Source organism: Drosophila sechellia, chromosome 3R (genome assembly GCF_004382195.2).
Source record: "Drosophila sechellia strain sech25 chromosome 3R, ASM438219v1, whole genome shotgun sequence".
Lineage (NCBI taxonomy): Eukaryota > Metazoa > Arthropoda > Insecta > Diptera > Drosophilidae > Drosophila > Drosophila sechellia.
In genome coordinates, this window is record NC_045952.1 from 26,378,698 (window position 1) to 26,394,530 (window position 15,833).

The 15,833-nt window shown below is 48.5% G+C and overlaps 7 protein-coding genes across 8 annotated transcripts; 3 read left to right on the top strand and 4 right to left on the bottom strand.

Moving 5' to 3' along the window:
* Positions 1 to 2,905: 2,905 nt before the first annotated feature.
* LOC6618721 (nucleosome assembly protein 1-like 1) lies at positions 2,906 to 4,775 on the top strand. The gene is made up of 5 exons (XM_002042944.2): positions 2,906 to 3,774; positions 3,854 to 3,977; positions 4,034 to 4,262; positions 4,322 to 4,407; positions 4,459 to 4,775. The coding sequence occupies exons 1-5, from the start codon at positions 3,542 to 3,544 to the stop codon at positions 4,636 to 4,638; spliced, it is 852 nt and encodes a 283-aa protein (XP_002042980.1). The 5' UTR covers positions 2,906 to 3,541; the 3' UTR covers positions 4,639 to 4,775.
* LOC6618722 lies at positions 4,757 to 7,443 on the bottom strand. The gene is made up of 5 exons (XM_002042945.2): positions 7,092 to 7,443; positions 6,735 to 7,005; positions 6,554 to 6,676; positions 6,339 to 6,500; positions 4,757 to 6,285 (listed from the first exon to the last, which is right to left on the bottom strand). The coding sequence occupies exons 1-5, from the start codon at positions 7,364 to 7,366 to the stop codon at positions 5,017 to 5,019; spliced, it is 2,100 nt and encodes a 699-aa protein (XP_002042981.1). The 5' UTR covers positions 7,367 to 7,443; the 3' UTR covers positions 4,757 to 5,016.
* A 408-nt stretch (positions 7,444 to 7,851) lies between these two features.
* LOC6618723 (28S ribosomal protein S22, mitochondrial) lies at positions 7,852 to 9,170 on the top strand. Its single transcript, XM_002042946.2, has one exon. The coding sequence runs from the start codon at positions 7,929 to 7,931 to the stop codon at positions 9,108 to 9,110; it is 1,182 nt and encodes a 393-aa protein (XP_002042982.1). The 5' UTR covers positions 7,852 to 7,928; the 3' UTR covers positions 9,111 to 9,170.
* Positions 9,097 to 10,655, bottom strand: LOC6618724 (zinc finger protein 629). 2 transcript variants are annotated; one of them, XM_032721425.1, is made up of 2 exons: positions 10,301 to 10,655; positions 9,097 to 10,232 (listed from the first exon to the last, which is right to left on the bottom strand). In XM_032721425.1, the coding sequence occupies exon 2, from the start codon at positions 10,208 to 10,210 to the stop codon at positions 9,185 to 9,187; it is 1,026 nt and encodes a 341-aa protein (XP_032577316.1). In that variant the 5' UTR covers positions 10,211 to 10,232; positions 10,301 to 10,655; the 3' UTR covers positions 9,097 to 9,184. The 2 variants fall into 2 exon arrangements, with proteins under 2 accessions (XP_032577316.1, XP_002042983.1); XM_002042947.2 differs by having other exon boundaries at positions 10,293 to 10,655.
* An 82-nt stretch (positions 10,656 to 10,737) lies between these two features.
* LOC6618725 (protein FAM50 homolog) lies at positions 10,738 to 12,052 on the bottom strand. The gene has a single exon (XM_002042948.2). The coding sequence runs from the start codon at positions 11,961 to 11,963 to the stop codon at positions 10,884 to 10,886; it is 1,080 nt and encodes a 359-aa protein (XP_002042984.1). The 5' UTR covers positions 11,964 to 12,052; the 3' UTR covers positions 10,738 to 10,883.
* Positions 12,053 to 12,154: 102 nt separating this feature from the next.
* LOC6621514 (pre-mRNA-splicing factor SPF27) lies at positions 12,155 to 13,202 on the bottom strand. Its single transcript, XM_002045621.2, has 2 exons — positions 13,081 to 13,202; positions 12,155 to 13,013 (listed from the first exon to the last, which is right to left on the bottom strand). The coding sequence occupies exons 1-2, from the start codon at positions 13,153 to 13,155 to the stop codon at positions 12,252 to 12,254; spliced, it is 837 nt and encodes a 278-aa protein (XP_002045657.1). The 5' UTR covers positions 13,156 to 13,202; the 3' UTR covers positions 12,155 to 12,251.
* A 496-nt stretch (positions 13,203 to 13,698) lies between these two features.
* Positions 13,699 to 15,790, top strand: LOC6618727 (60S ribosomal protein L4). Its single transcript, XM_032723088.1, has 4 exons — positions 13,699 to 13,808; positions 14,014 to 14,194; positions 14,259 to 14,629; positions 15,040 to 15,790. The coding sequence occupies exons 1-4, from the start codon at positions 13,806 to 13,808 to the stop codon at positions 15,688 to 15,690; spliced, it is 1,206 nt and encodes a 401-aa protein (XP_032578979.1). The 5' UTR covers positions 13,699 to 13,805; the 3' UTR covers positions 15,691 to 15,790.
* The last annotated feature ends 43 nt before the right edge of the window (positions 15,791 to 15,833 follow it).

Below are 15,833 nucleotides of genomic sequence, written 5' to 3' on the forward strand. Positions count from 1 at the left end.
CCCAGCCACCCAACCAACCATCCACCTTGTCGCGTTCCGTTTCCGGCGGGGCTGCCATCATTTCCGCTGCTCATTTTTGACTGACTGCTGACAAATTTGTATGTCTTCGCTTTATGTTGTCGTGTTTGTCTTGTTTGGCTGATTTGATTGTCGAAATGCTGAGCAATTTCGATTGTCATTGTCTGTTCTGCTTTTCGCTTAGCAATCAGCGGCGAATGTGCCACTTTAATGCGCCTTTAAGAGGTGCCAAAAACGGAGCATAAATTTTGTGGCAACATAGCCGCAAGTTTTGCGCCACCGAAAACTTTGCATCAATATGCAGGAGTTGGCCCGTATTCCTGGGAAATGCAGCCATAAGGAAATTTCATTATTACCGCGCTTACACGCTAATGAAGCATGTAAAATGTCAATGTAGTCGTATGTACACCTCACACACACGCACGCACACTCCTCGAAGCCTTTATGTACATACATTTGTATAGATGGGCGTCTGAATTTGTGTACGAGTTGGGTTTCTAGTTTTATTGCAAATGTGTGTAATGAATGTAAATTAGTAAAAAGTTTTCGGGCGGCGGAGGTGGTGCGGCGTTTGCCAAACTATCCTGCGGCTGGCAAGGATCTGCTCCTTGTGCCCACACGTGTGTGCGTGCGTCTGTGTGTATATGTGTGCGTGTGCTTTATGAATAGCATTCGAATTAGGATGTCGGGCAAGACGAAATGCAGGTGTGTGGTTGTTAATTATGAGCAACTAAGCTACCATTTTATCGGGGCACTCAAAGAAAATGTGCCATCTTGTTGCCACCAAAATATTCACTTAATTTCTATCTAAGTTGTTAACTATTTATTATAGTATTTATATTATATATTATTATATATATTTATACTTCATATCTAAAACCCTTTTATAAATATGATGATTTCACAAGCTGTAAGGACCTTGGCCATTTTAATTAAATGCAAAACACTTCATATCCTTCTGCACATTACAACTTACAGCACCTCGAAGGACTACCCTTCAGATAATTGTATTAATAAGCTGTCAATCAAATTTTATGCTCATATTCGCCGTGCAGCAGCAAGGATATTTCGGCGCTAAAAATAGGAAAAGCAATGACCCTCTAAGCCAATTAGCTGGCTATGCAAATTAGACGAAGATATTTCGCAAGTTTTCCAGCTGTTAATTATCATTTAACTAATATCATTTAATGGCAAACACAGCTCTGCACTTTGAGGCATTAGGCGGCGCCCAGTAAAAACTTTCAACTTCTTTGGCTGAAACTGAAATGCAGGGAGACGGTGGCAACCGACAGCTGCAACTTATTAGATGCGTTGTCTGGTTTATGCAAAACCAAAGGCAACACTGGCCCCTGTGCCTCGGTGCCCCCCAGCCTTCAGCAGCCACTCGCGTATCCTGATCCTGGGAGTCCTGACAGTCCTGGCCAGTGGCCACCACCCAGTTTCATTTAAAATAAGCAAAGCAAACTAACAAAATTCGTTTATCAACGCCATGCTGTCTGCAGCTCAAGGAAAGTTCAACCAAGGTGCAAAATAATTTGTTGCAATCAGCTTAGCCTGGCCAGGATTCCGAGGATGCGATGCCCTTCGCCCAATGCCCGATGCCCGACCGCCCAAAAATGGTTAGTGAGTGCCTTGCCTTGCCTTGGTTGCGTTGCTGGGCCCGGGCAAGTTTTCAATTTAAGTTGAATTATTATGACCTTAATTAACACGTCGTTTCATCATCAAATGCCGCACTACATCTTATGCTTTTGTTGCAGATATTTCGGCATGGCGCCGTTGCTTCAGGTTCAGGACCAGTGGCTGGATGGAAACGGAGGAGTTCCAGGTTGCCAGGTTGCTGAGTGGATGAGGATGTTGAGCTCCTGATTCGATTTTCTGCAGACATGCACTTTTGCCAGAAAGGAGCGGCAGCAGGAGCTTTAATCCCTGCGCCAAGTAACTGTTGCTCCGGTTGGTCGGGCTGCCCCAAACCGTTCCATTCTGGGCTCTACTAATTTTGGTTTTAATTAAATTCAAACTATGTTGACGCTCCCGGCACTGACGACCTCCGACGAGCGGCAATCACGTGGGTGATGGCCATGGTCCCCGTACTCCTCCAAATGATCCTGATGATGATGATGGGGCTGCTCCATTACTTATGTAGCTGCATTTTATGCACCGCCTAATTGAATGACCGAAATGTAAATTGAAAATGCCCGAATAGCTTAAATGGCTGTGCACTTGAAGAGTGCGAGCAAATCTTGATTAGTTCCTAGCTATCGAATTCCATCTCATTAACTATCTTACCATCGATCCTTGGTTAAAACATCCTGAAATAGTGTGGGATCATTAACTATCTTGCATATTCCAATCCTGTGAGATACTTTCCTTTATAATGACGAGGAATTTATACCAACTATTTCGCACAGTGCAGGCATACACTCGTCCAAATGTGGAAATTGGCCAGCCGGAGCCGTCATCATCAGATGGCTGGCTGCCTTACACTATTTGCGTTATGATTTCTTTTTAATTTCCCAGCGGTATTTAGGGAAAAAATTTAATAATATCAAATATGAGAGCAGCGAGTGGTGGATGTCCTGTGGAGACTGGACAAGTGCATGTGCCGTGTGTTGTGTGTCGTGTGTGTTTGTATTTGTGGGCAAACATTCAACAGCGCACAACAATGCGATCGCCCATTTTCCCGCTTTTCCTCTGCGGCTTTCCCTTGGCGGATGTGTGTGTGTCTGGACTTCCGCTTGGCTAAATTTGTTTACACTTCTTTTTCGCCCGCCGCCACTGGCCCACTCATAATTTCATTTTGAAATGTTTGCCTAAGCGACAATTTCACTCTTTTTTTACACTTTTTTCTAGCCGTACGTTTCTGTTGTTTTTCACAGCCGGACATATGGCACTAAGCCTGGCCCACATTATTAAAACCAGCGACAAAAGACAACCGAAACCGGGCGCAGGACTCTCGGAAAGCCCAGAAACTGGGTCCACGCTCCATTTAACAGACTCCAGGAGGCGATGGCTGAACCTGAACCCTTGGCGGCACTCAGCACGTGATTTGCATACACTTAGGCTGGAGGCTGGCAGCACCCAGTCCAAGCATCTGGCCCACACTAATTACATGCCAAATGAAAAGTTGGCGGAAGCAAACAAAAAATTTGGGGAAACCAAATATATATAAACAGGAAAACAGCAGGAATTAAATGTGCGTTAAATTGCCAATAAACATGGCCTGCATCTCAATGGGCCAAGTAAAGCGAAAGGGTACCCAAAAAGTGGGCTTAAAAATGTAGCTTAGAAAAAAAAATAGATTCCATAATATTTTCTAGTACATCTAGTTAGTTCCAGCGCTTTGGTGAAAAGCGGGCCTTGCCTTTTGTGCTGGGAGTTTCGGGAAACTCATAGAGCTACTTTTCATTCCCACAACGGCAGTCACATCGAAAACGCACCCGTCCAAATTTTGTACTTGAAAAAAAAAACATCGTTTCAAGAAATATTTGTTTTTTAATTCTCTTTTGATTATTATCTTGTCGAAATGGAAACTGTGCGAAACCGAAACCCTCCGCGGGTGAAGTACACCGCTCCACAGAAGGCGGAACCGGTCTTGAACTTCACCGAGAAGGAGAAGAAAACCATTACCGAGCTGAAGCAGCTCTACTTGGAGACCATTAACCTGGAAGTGGCTCTGCAGCGCGACATTTACAATATCGAGAAGAAGTACGAGGATAAGCACAACATCATATTTGATAAGCGCAAGAAGATTCTAGAGTAAGTCAAACAATGGTGTTGGTTAAACAAGACCTCGGATTTCCAAATGTCCAAAAAATTCCCAATTCCCATCGTGCAGCGAGTTTAGGAAGCAAAACCACGGTGACGTGGAAACCACTCAGAGCGTGCCCAACTTTTGGCTGAGGGTTCTCAAATCATCGTACACCGAGTTCATCAGCAAGAGGGACGAGAAGATATTAGAGGTATGTTATGGATCGGATTTTAGGGATTTTAATTTTAATTGAAATATTTCCCGCAGTGCTTAAGCGACATCCGTTCTCGGCTCTACAACGAACCCGTGGTGAAGTTTGACATCGAGTTCCACTTCGATCCCAATGATTACTTTACCAACACGGTGCTGACCAAGACATATTTCCTCAACTGCCTGCCGGATCCAGACGATCCGCTCGAATACGATGGCGCCGAGATCTACAAGTGCGAGGGCTGCGTCATCGACTGGAAGCAGTCCAAGGACCAGACCAAAACCGGTAAGCCATCTGGTAGCAACAAAAATTTACAGCAGTTAGTTGAATCACTCATCGACCAGAAATTCAAGAGCCGTCGTTCTTTGAGTTCTTCTCGCCGCCCCTTTTGCCGGAAGATACCCTTGACCCCAACTACTGTGACGTCAATGTAAGATTGGAGGTCAGCGATGTGCGATCGACTTACATGCATCTCCCACAGGCTATGCTCCAAAATGATTTTGAGGTGGGCTTCTACCTGAAGGAGCGCGTGATTCCCAAGGCGGTGATGTTCTTCACCGGCGAGATTTCCGATTGCCAGAGCTCCAGCGGATCGGAGACCGGGTCGGACGATACCGAGGACGAGTCGGAGGCCGAAGAGGAGGATGGCGTCGACAAGTAAACATGAAAAGCGTTCAGTTTTACACTGTTTTTATAGTTTATATACATTTTTAACTCGAGACACCGAACTATTGGCCTGTCCTTACGCGCTACATACCAACCAAATAAACATTTCATTATACATATTTACCAAAAGGATTTCGCGCTTTCTTTAATGCCTAGCTAAAGGAATTGAATTGTGGTTTTGATTTATACAGTGCGTTTAGCCTGGCGTATATATTACAAGGACTCGGATAGTCAAACGTAATACTAGGTGGCTGAGCTACAGCACTCGCTTGTAGCCAGCGTTGTGGATCCATCGGCTTGGCCATGTCGTCTTCTTTCTAAAAAAAATTAATCCAGCACGGCCCACTTCGACGGAATCTCTAAAAACAATATTCTAAGGAGCCACCACCTCCTGTGGCGGTGGCGATTTCGGTGGCTGGTCGCCGTCTGCGCGCGGCGGCGGCTGCAGCAGCACCACCACCGTGTCATCCTCTTCCTGTGACTCCACCTCCGGAAGTTTTTCAATCTCCTCCAAGTGGTTAGCGACCACTTCGCATTTCGGTTTGGAGATTCTGAAGCGCCGAATTGCCGGAAGCGTGACGCTGGTGCCACTCACATCGATATACACCAGATTCGGGGAGCACTGCACCAGGTGCTCCAGGGTATGATTTGTGATGAGATGGTAGTTTCGCAACGACAGTCGCTCCAGTCTGTTGTCTGGCGAGCGGTTGATGTTCCGGATCCAGACAACGTCCGGTTGCACCGGTCGATCAGCTCGGCCAAAGCTATACATCGCCCGATCGGTGACGTAGTATTGAGGTGTTGTCTGACAGGAAAGCGGCCGTGGCCGCACTCGGCGAGAATAGTCGCGATCCAGTGGCTCAAGCATGTTCCAAAACATCGGATGGCTAACCACCTGATCGTAGTTCGGACGCGGATTCGTACGATGGCGTCGCGTCGGCATCAGAACATTTATCGGGAGTGAGAATTGTTGATTGACATAGATATACCTTTGCTCCGTTCCCTGTGCAAATACGGCCACAACACCACGCTGTTGGCGCGGGTTATTAGCGTTCTCAGCGTCGGGTACGTAGACGTAGGCGCGCGGGGGTCTGGGCTCCAACCCGGTATCCTGCACGGGAGCCTCGAGATTGGCTGCATTGCCTGCATTGGCTGCATGTGGACGTGGCGGCAAGTCGACGCCAGCAACACCGTTATGACCATTACTGGGCAACGGTAGAACCTCCGATTTGTCCGACGAAGACCCTGAGGTGGATGATGTGTCCTCATCATCGGATTCTGATGGTGCTCGGATTCGTTTCGCCTGGAGGTCCTGGCCCTCAGAAGGGGGTTCAGTTGGCACCGGCGACTTCTGCTCCTTTCTCTCGTTGCAGTTGTCCAAATTGAATGAAACCTTGCATGCACGCAGATGCTCCATGGCGGCCCGCGATGTGGACGGCTCGTCATCGCTAAGCACTTTCAGTGAATCAGGCTGCGGGGAAGCAGCTTCGTCAGTGGCGTTGCCGTTGCTGGTTTTTTTAGCAACGGCTTGTTTGGAGTGCGGGATCTGTGGCGACTCAAGCAGCAGTTCTTTGAGATTCTCGATAGCGCTGAAACACTGCAGATCTGAGTTGTTGATGGGCGTCTGGCGAAGATCTAGTGACTGAAATAAATAACCCTTTATAAAGAATGTTCGACGATAGCACCTATGCCAACCTCTAGTTTTTGGAAACCGAAACGTGCCGCCATGCTGCCATACGGCACAAACTTGCACAGCGCCTGACAGCCCTTAAGACTAAGACGCCGCAAGGAAGGTAGCTTCGACAGGCCCATAATATAATACGGCTCGAACCAGCTGTTGTCCTCAATACTAAGGTCCTAAATAAAACGGGGTTAGGCTATTCATTGGGCTGTCGTTCGCTCAAACTCACCTCTAGATCAAGCAGGTGCAGCTCTATAGAGTAAAATATGCTTTTTGGCGTGTCGCCAACCCTAACGCTACAGTCCTTCAGCTTCAGACGCTTCAGAGTGGCCGGGAACTCAGTTATGTGTATCTGAAGAAAGGAAAAAATGGAGGTAGACCAAGGAAACTTGCGAGGTGCCAGCACTCACGTATTCGAAGTCCAGGCTGACGCCCTGCAGCTCCAGCACTTTCAGCTGGACAACCCTGGGGAAAACGGAGCTTAGCGTTTGGGTGAACTGGCGAAATTCGCCTGCAACATGCTGCGAGGACGGAGGTCCGCAGATTTTAATGGTGTGTGTCTTTTCGGTGGCTCGACCAAGAATCTCTTCTAGGATGCCCATAGGCAGCGGCCCGTTGCTTAAGTCTATGTTATGGTAGAAGCGATGATCCAGTAGGAGGTTTTCAAGGCGCGGCGAGCAACTGGAATATTACGGAATGTTATTATAAGAGAGAGAACATTGAAATCTCAGCGACCCTGAGATCTTTGTTGATAGCGGGCTACTTACTGCATCACCGCCAGAATGGAGGACGTGTCCAGGTACTGGAAGATCTGGAAGAGCAGCTCATCACAGAAGTCCATGAGGTTGCGATCCATGTCCTGGTCGACGGCCTCCTTCTGCTCCTGCTCCTTTTTGCGCTGTTTTATCTCTGGCTCCTCCTCGGCCGGGATTTGTTGCAGCACTGGCTGCACGGCGACCGACTCCCGCCCACAACTCTCGTTGTCCGGGAAGCGGCGCTTAGGCGCTGCAAGGCACGCACTGCCCAATTCGGCCTGTTCCATGATTGGGCTGCTCCTGCACTTTATTGCCAATTTTCGCCAGCAGCTTTTTTTCCAGCTAAATGCAATTGGTCAAGTGTGACCGCAGTCAGATCGCGAGATATTCCGCTAGTAGGGGTATTCGTATGTCGAAGAGAGGACCACTGTTATTTTCCAAATTTCATGAATATTACGATTTGGCACTAAAGGCGATTGCTCCTATAATTGAAGTCCAGGCGTGGCACAAGCTGCTATTGCTCATAGTTATACAATTGAGTCCTCTGGTAAAATGGGAACAATAACAAGTAGTTAATAATAGTTTAATTCTTATGTAGATAAAAAAGTTTCCTATTTTGCTAACAAATCTAACAAATATTGCATATTATGAATGAAATTTAAAAAAAAAAAAGGCGCATTACAAATGTGCGCCTAAAAAATGTTTTTATCCCATACATTAGATAAATGCATTAAATTTAATAAGTTTCCCGTTTTCATCACTAGCAAGCAGTGTTGGAAAACACCGCGCTGCCCTAACTAATTTCTGGACTCGTCTCGTGTATTTTTGTTGCGGATTTACTCACTGAAAATGCACCTGCTGCGGAGTCTGCGTCAGCTGAATGGCCTCCAAGGAGTGCGCCAAGCCATCCGGCAGGTGTCCTCGGCGCCCACCAAGCCCGCCGCCCTGCAGTACGAGCGGGATCCACAGCCGCTCTTCACGGATGCCGAAACCCAGCGGCTGCTCCAGTCCATGACGCAACTGAACTTGGACAAGGTGTATCGGAAGCGCACGGTGCCGGACAACAGCAGCGAAACGAAGTTCATGAGCAACGAGCAGCTGGACAACGAGTTCCAGGACTTGGTGGTGCGGGCTCAGCACATGCTGCAAATGCCACCCATTGTGCAGATCAAAAAGGATGTGGAGCGGGTGATAGCCAAGGATGCGGCGCTAAAGGACTTCGCCAACTCCAAGTTCGTATTCACGGACATCACCTTCGGCCGACGGCAGTCGGAACGCAAGGTAATCGTCCGGGATACGGACGGGACCTTGGCCTACGCCACTCTGGATACCACGAAGCGCATGAACCAGTTGTATTTCCCGCTGGAGGGTCGCCAGTCATATACTCCACGCATGTTCGCGCTGGAGGAGCTGCTGGCCAAGTGCCTGGCGGAGCACAAGTACGAGTTCATTCTGGATCGCCTCTTGGTGCAGTACGAGCCACATGAGCCGGAGTTCCACAACATTTCAGCGCGTGTGTTCGAGCATCTTAACGAGTCCAAGCAGTTCGATCTTCTGCGCTCCACCCGCCACTTTGGACCCATGGCCTTCTTCTACGCCTGGCACCGCTGCATCGACGACCTTCTGTATGACATGATCCGTCGGGATTATCTGCACAATGCCGTGGAGCTGATTGCCCTGAGCTACAAGCTACACAACATCCCAGTGGAGTATCAGGCAACGCTGACCGAACTGGGCAAACTGCATCCCACGCCGGCGGAAAGTGCTCTGGCGGAGCTAAGGAGCGTCTTCCGACGACACGACGATAAGCATAACATTGAGCAGGAGATCCATACGGCCATTGGCAAGACGGAGCCCGATTTCGCCGCCGATGAGATCAGCCTGAAGTTCATTGAGCAGTACATCGCCAGTGAACATGCGCTGAAGAAGGTGCAACTGGAGCTGGCGGTGCAGACGCTTAAGGAAGTTAACCGGGAGAAACTAATGCTGTTCCAGGGACTGAAGAAGGCTCACGGCGTCCAGGCTTCGTAGGATCTATTCGTTTTATTGTTATCGATTTCTAAATACTAATAAATACCAGCTAGGTCAAGATTTGTATATGCTGTTCATAGCTCCTTCTCGAGGACCTTGGACAGCCGTCTATAATGGCCGAGGATGCACTGTCTCCGGTGCCGCAGGCATACCCGCTCGCTGCTGAAACGCTTCAAACAAACTGAGCAGCGTCTGGGATCACCTCTTCCATTGGGCAACCCGTTGTGTCTGCGAAAGAGGGCGACCACTTTCGCCTTGGCACAACTCTGCTCCTTTTTTCGGTGTACGAAAAGAGAGGTGGTGGTCTTAAAGTAACGCTTGCACTGAAGACATCTGTAGCACATCCTGCCGCTATGGTTTTTCAGGTGCTTGAGCAACTGCATCTCTGAGTGGCTCATGCTGTTGCAGAGTGGATGTGGGCATTTAAAGAGCATTGATGACTTTCTGGGCGCCAGAGCGGGACAGCTCAGACTGTGACGCTTCAATAGTTTCTTGTGGTCCAGACGTTGACCACAGCGAAAGCACAGAGCACTAGGTCCATGGTGCACGGTCATGTGGGCCCGGTGCTCCACCAAGGTGTTGGCCACATCGCCGCACACCGCGCACTCCAGCATGCCATTGGGAAATATGAATGTGTTCTCGCTCACGTAGGTGAGAAATTCGTCGGAATCGGAGGTCTCAGAACCGGTATCCTTAGGCAGCTCCTCCGGTAGATACCACTCCTCCGAATCCCGACGGCACTGAACGCCCACATCCTTAGTGCCCGATTTCTCGGTTTGAATGGCGCGCTCTCTGCGCGGCACCGTCACCTCGGTAATAAACATTCCAGTGACCTCGCTGAGTCTCCTCTGCTCTGGTGATTTCTTGGCGGCCTCTGTAGCGTCTCCATTGGTGATCGGTTCATTCAGTCCTTGCACCGGAATGCCATTCTCTATCGCGTACTTGCGTGTCACCCACTTGGTCTCCACGCACAAGTACTCCGGCAGTTCGAAGACGGGCAAAGAGATGGGCTTCATCCGGACAGGGCCCTGGCGCGGTCGTTTTCCGGCGGATATCGGTTGAACGGCCGGCGCCACCTTTGCCGGTTGCGCAGGGTACATTTCGTTGGCAGTGAATCGATACCTATCCCAAACATGAATTTACATTTTACTTGGAACTTATTTTATTAGTTATTATTATTACTAATTTACGCTTGGTTGTTATAAAAAGACGCGGATTTTGCTGGCGCAAAAAATTCAATGTTGCTATTGGTGCTGGCGGGCTAGCTATTTTCCCGCTATATCCGACTTTTTTCGAATAACTATTATCACAGTTGGTGTATTACAAAAATATTTAAAAATAAAAACAATATATAAATCTAAAAGTTCTTTTTTCATTGCAACCAATACGAAGTGCTGATTAACTGAATGTTCTATTATTCTGATGTGTTTATGAACTAAAATCTCTGCTAAATTGGTTTTGGTAAAAGTAGCATTTGAAATAATTAGGGGTATTCTTCTGAGAAGTATGGCATTTTTTGATCAGTTTATTTAAACTGATTGTAAATCTGATGAAAAAATCAGTTATTTTTTAGTTATTTTTTCTTTGTTTTTGGTAAAAGTAGCATTTGAAATAATTCTTCTAGAAGTATGGCATTTTTTGATCAGTTTATTTAAACTGATTGTAAATCTGATGAAAAAATCAGTTATTTTTTAGTTATTTTTTGTTTGTTTTGTTGTATTGAACCCATCATTATTATTCGTACAATTATTCGGGCAACAACTGCCGAAAGCACTACTTTTTGCTCTTATCCTTGTCCTTGATGGTGTACTTGTCGTAGGACTTGGTGGGATCGTAGGGCTCCCATCGGCTGGCTGGGAAGATGTGCTTGTTGCGCTCATACCAGGAGCGGAGAAGCACCTTTCCCGCATGGGACTCCTCCTTCTCGACGGAGGCGTCGCTGATCATGCGCACATCGTCGTGGACGTCAAACTGGAAGAGCGGGCCGGACTTGCCACGTGCCTTGGTCACGATGAAGTCGTAGAAGGAATAGTGGTGCGGCAGGATCAGATCCTCCTTGACGTACATCAGCTGGTCGGCCATTACGGTCTTCAGTTCGATGAACTCCTTGCGCAGCAGCTCCAGGCACTTTTGCAGAAACTGGTAAATGGAGTTGCCCTTCTTCATCAGCACGTTGCGGCGATGGCCGGAGCCATCCCAGTAGCTGAACGTGATGGAGATGTCCTCGTCTTTCAGCTCCGCCTGCTGCATGACCCATTCCTGGCGCAGCTGCTCGCGCAGTCTGTTCTCCTGCTCCTCGCGCTCGCGATCTGGCAGAAAGGAGGTGTCCACGTCGGGATTCTTGCATATCTTCTTCTTCTTTATGGGCAAAATCTCTTCCTTGATCTCCGTCCATTTGGGCTTGGCCTGATCCTCCTGCTTAATCTTCAGCTGCCTTTTGTCGCAATCCTCGTCGTCGTCCTCCTCCTCCTCCTCGTCTTCGTCCAGGTTAAAGGACAGCGCCTGGATCTGTCGCTTCTGCTTGTTCTTCTCCGCCTGAATGGCCTCCAGGGCGCGCTGCTTCTCCCGATCCTTTTCGTCCTTCTTCTGGGCGAGCTTCTTCTCCCGTTCCCGCACTATATCCTCCTGCTTGGCCTTCATCTCGTCGAGGGTGACCAGACCAATGGTCGAGGACTTGAGCTGCTGCTCCACGGCATCGTAATGGGTGGCAAACTTGTTCTCAATCTTGTCCAGCTTGAGCTCCTCCTCGATCTTCTTCTTGCGAAACTCGATCTCCTGCTGCTGGATCTCCCGTTTCTTCATCAGCTGGGCGGCACGCCCCGCCTCGCTGGCGGCACCTTTGTAGTGGGCCATCCTTAGTTGTTTCTGTATTTATTTATATTTGTTTTACTTAATTCGTAAACGAAACATGTAAACATCCAATTGGTGTGACCGTAGTTGCAACATTGAAAAATGCTATTCTTCGTATAAAAAACTTACAACACTACCAAACTGATATAAAATATAAAAATCTATGCACCGATTTTGAAAAATAAATATAAATCTTAGATTTGTAGCTGTTTTGTTTAATATCCTTTATATTTAGTTACAGTCGTAATTTTTCCTTTGACTTGCTTCATGCTTTCGCTCAGTGTACTAAATCTACGTTGACCCATTGGAGGATTCTTCCTGGGCCTCGGGTTTGTCCTCCTCCTTGCTGTCACCATCGGCATCTGCTCCATCATCGCCAGGTTGGCTTGGATCCGGATTGCTGGAGGTACTGCCGTTGCTCTCGGCCAAGTCGTCCTGGTCGAACCCATTCGTGTGCTCCGGCGTTGGAGCCGTGTCATTCGCGCTGGGCTGCGGGGCAATGCTCTGCAGATGCTGGCGGGCGGCATGGACGATCTTCTCCAGCTCGACGCACTCCGTCTCGATCTCGTAGTTCTTGGAGACCAGCAGCACCCAGTGGGCCTCCAGGGAGCGCAGTCGCTCGCCGGCCTGCGTTTGCGCCTGCTTGCGCTGCCAGTTGACATCCTGGATGTCCTTCTTCAGTTGCTGCAGCTGGAGCTGCGCCTTCGCCTGCATGGCGGTGAAGACCTCCAGGTATGACTTCCATGCCTCCGTGCCGTAGTCGAGCATCAGCTCCAGGTTGAGGGAGCGCACCCACTGGTGCTCCAGCTGGGCCATCGAGTTCTCGATGGCCTCCTGCCAGGCGGACACCTCGGATAGTTTGCCCGATGGCGGCGGTGGCAGTTCGTAGCGCTTCATGGAGAGCGTCTCCATGGGCACCCGGTTCTGGATGCGCTCGAACTCGTTGGCCATCAGGGGAGTCTCAAAGGGCGAGCTGGCGGGCAGTGGCAGATGGTCCAGGTAATTCTTGGTGGGCCTATAGCGCCGGCATTCCTCCTCCACCATGGCAAGTGCCTTTGGATTAACAAGATGCCATTTCAGAGACAGTTTCAACGTGCACAATGATTATCCGTATATTTACCGATTCCCGCACGCCCACATCGTCATATCCGTGATCTATGTAGGGCAGGGCATCCACAATAACTTCGCCAGCCATTATTTCTTATTAATTTGCAAGTTTTTAAGACTGTTTTTTTCGTATGTAAACAAAAACAATTGCCGCTTCGCACTAGTGGGGTAGATTTAGCTATTTTATAGCTATATAAACTGATAACAGAATGCTGTTAATTAATAATAATTAATTGATTAATACTTACTAAATAATATTATAATAAATAATAAATAATATATTAACAGATACATAAAAGTTTAAGCAAGAAATTAAGCGCTGTTTTCTTACCAACAAAAATTGTCAAAGCTAGTTTTTAAAAAAGAATGTTTTAATTTAATATTCTGTACTGTTTGATTTTATAAAAAAAATATATAAATTATATTTTTGTTCTTTAAAAATACAAAATAAGTTATTGATAAGTTTAAATTTAGGTTTTATATATTATATTTTAATTAATAATTAACCAAATCTCCTCTTACAGATAGAAAAATAGCTAAAAGTGTGGGACAGCGCCAAAGCAGCCCTGTTAGCGTGACACTTGCCGCTGTTAGCGAATGCAACCATGAGCCTGGAACGCGATTGGCAGCCATTTCCGGCAGCTCTCTTTCTTTCTTCGTTCTTCTTAATAAAAAGAGGACGGTATCTGCGTTTGCAGAATATATAGCACCTTTCATTGGGTTTGAAAATCAACGAAAATGGTGAGAAACGAAGCCCAAGGCACTCCGCAACCACCGCAGACTCAAAAACCTTGGATTTAACACACGAAACGACGCGAAAATAGTGCAAAAGTGTCGCCCTAACCTCCACGTGTTTGGAATGTGCGGCGATGGCGAAATGCGGTTGTTGTTTTTTGTGATGAGAGATGATCAGTGAACTAAACCCGAATACCATGTCAATTTTCAGAGCTTAGGCAACGCCAGGCCATTGGTCTCCGTGTACACGGAAAAGAACGAGCCAGCCAAGGGCAAGAACATCTGCCTGCCGGCAGTGTTCAAGGCGCCCATCCGTCCGGATGTGGTCAACGAGGTTCACCAACTGCTCCGCCGCAACAACCGACAGGCCTACGCCGTCAGCGAGCTGGCTGGTGAGTAATCTGTGAATAACTCCGCTTTCGTGTGAGTCTAACCAGTTTGAATTCCTGTTTGCAGGTCACCAGACCTCCGCCGAGTCCTGGGGTACCGGACGCGCTGTGGCCCGTATTCCCCGTGTGCGTGGTGGCGGTACCCACCGTTCCGGCCAGGGAGCCTTCGGCAACATGTGCCGTGGTGGACGCATGTTCGCCCCCACCAAGACCTTCCGTCGCTGGCACCGCAAGGTGAATGTCAACCAGCGTCGGTACGCCCTGGTGTCGGCTATCGCCGCCTCCGGAGTGCCCGCTCTGGTCCAGTCCAAGGGCCATGTCATCGACGGCGTCTCCGAGTTCCCCCTGGTCGTGTCCGATGAGGTGCAGAAGGTCCAGAAGACCAAGCAGGCTGTCATCTTCCTGCGTCGCCTGAAGATCTGGGCTGACATCCAGAAGGTGGGTAACCTTGTACACCTATAAGGAACTTAATTCAAAGAATGTTATATGTTTATATACATTAACCTTGCGTCTATCACCTTCAACATATTCATCCAACAAAACGTGGAGTTGTGATGTTTAAATGGCTAGGTTATAATTTTTTATTGGCTTCCTACTTTTCGGATGCTTCCTAGATCTTAAAACTCGGCAGCGTGCAAACAACTGGCTACTCTACTGGTGGTCAGATGCTTGCAACGATCTCCTGCGTTGTCAGATAAAATGCTCTTCTTGGCGTTACGATTGAAATTTGATTCACGGCTTCCATCGTGGTAACGGAAGAGCAACAGCTGTAGTATTCAACTACTCAAATTTCCTAATTCCCGGAAAATACATACTCACCATCAACTTTTTGCGCATTCATTTCACAGGTGTACAAGTCGCAGCGCTTCCGTGCTGGCCGTGGTACCATGCGCGACCGTCGCCGCATCGCTCGCCGTGGTCCCCTGGTGGTCTACGACAAGGACGAGGGTCTGCGCCAGGCCTTCCGCAACATCCCCGGCATTGAGACCATCAACGTGGACAAGCTCAATCTGCTGAAGCTGGCCCCCGGCGGTCATGTCGGTCGCTTCGTCATCTGGACCGAGTCGGCTTTCGCCCGCCTGAACGATCTGTTCGGCACCTGGAAGAAGCCGTCCACCTTGAAGAAGGGCTACAACCTGCCCCAGCCCAAGATGGCCAACACCGATCTGTCGCGTCTGCTCAAGTCCGAGGAGATCCGCAAGGTGTTGCGCGATCCCCGCAAGCGTGTGTTCCGCAGCGTGCGCCGCCTGAACCCCCTGACCAACGTGCGCCAGCTGATCAAGCTGAACCCCTACGCCGAGGTCCTTAAGCGTCGTGCCGCCCTCGCCGCCGAGAAGCGCACCGTGGCCAAGGTGCTGGCCAAGGCCAAGAAGCAGAACGTCGACCTGGCCAAGTCGCACTTCGCCAATGTGGCCACCAAGGCTGCGGCCAATCGCGCCAAACTGCTGGCCGCCCGCAAGAAGAAGGTCGCCGCCAAGAAGCCAGCGGCCAAGAAGTAAACTTACTTTCCCCCGAGTAGAGCTGACACACTTTTATATTATAATAAACCACAAAAGTTCTATGAATTTTATTCATAATACATAGAGTGCGCGACAGTAATGCTCATTAAACTCTTAGTCTTAGGCACATCATTCAGTTGGCT

What these genes read in the sequence shown, in the direction of transcription:
- LOC6618724 (XM_032721425.1), bottom strand. Translation starts at nt 10,210, where the DNA reads ATGTACCCTGCGCAACCGGCAAAGGTGGCGCCGGCCGTTCAACCGATA.
- LOC6618721 (XM_002042944.2), top strand. Translation starts at nt 3,542, where the DNA reads ATGGAAACTGTGCGAAACCGAAACCCTCCGCGGGTGAAGTACACCGCT. An exon ending in AAGCGCAAGAAGATTCTAGA is followed by an intron (nt 3,775 to 3,853) that starts GTAAGTCAAACA and finishes CCCATCGTGCAG; the next exon opens with CGAGTTTAGGAAGCAAAACC. An exon ending in CCAACTACTGTGACGTCAAT is followed by an intron (nt 4,408 to 4,458) that starts GTAAGATTGGAG and finishes CATCTCCCACAG; the next exon opens with GCTATGCTCCAAAATGATTT.
- LOC6621514 (XM_002045621.2), bottom strand. Translation starts at nt 13,155, where the DNA reads ATGGCTGGCGAAGTTATTGTGGATGCCCTGCCCTACATAGATCACGGA. An exon ending in ATGTGGGCGTGCGGGAATCG is followed by an intron (nt 13,014 to 13,080) that starts GTAAATATACGG and finishes GTTAATCCAAAG; the next exon opens with GCACTTGCCATGGTGGAGGA.
- LOC6618725 (XM_002042948.2), bottom strand. Translation starts at nt 11,963, where the DNA reads ATGGCCCACTACAAAGGTGCCGCCAGCGAGGCGGGGCGTGCCGCCCAG.
- LOC6618727 (XM_032723088.1), top strand. An exon ending in CGCCGTCAGCGAGCTGGCTG is followed by an intron (nt 14,195 to 14,258) that starts GTGAGTAATCTG and finishes TCCTGTTTGCAG; the next exon opens with GTCACCAGACCTCCGCCGAG. An exon ending in TCTGGGCTGACATCCAGAAG is followed by an intron (nt 14,630 to 15,039) that starts GTGGGTAACCTT and finishes TTCATTTCACAG; the next exon opens with GTGTACAAGTCGCAGCGCTT.
- LOC6618723 (XM_002042946.2), top strand. Translation starts at nt 7,929, where the DNA reads ATGCACCTGCTGCGGAGTCTGCGTCAGCTGAATGGCCTCCAAGGAGTG.
- LOC6618722 (XM_002042945.2), bottom strand. Translation starts at nt 7,366, where the DNA reads ATGGAACAGGCCGAATTGGGCAGTGCGTGCCTTGCAGCGCCTAAGCGC. An exon ending in TCCATTCTGGCGGTGATGCA is followed by an intron (nt 7,006 to 7,091) that starts GTAAGTAGCCCG and finishes GTAATATTCCAG; the next exon opens with TTGCTCGCCGCGCCTTGAAA. An exon ending in TCAGCCTGGACTTCGAATAC is followed by an intron (nt 6,677 to 6,734) that starts GTGAGTGCTGGC and finishes TCCTTTCTTCAG; the next exon opens with ATACACATAACTGAGTTCCC.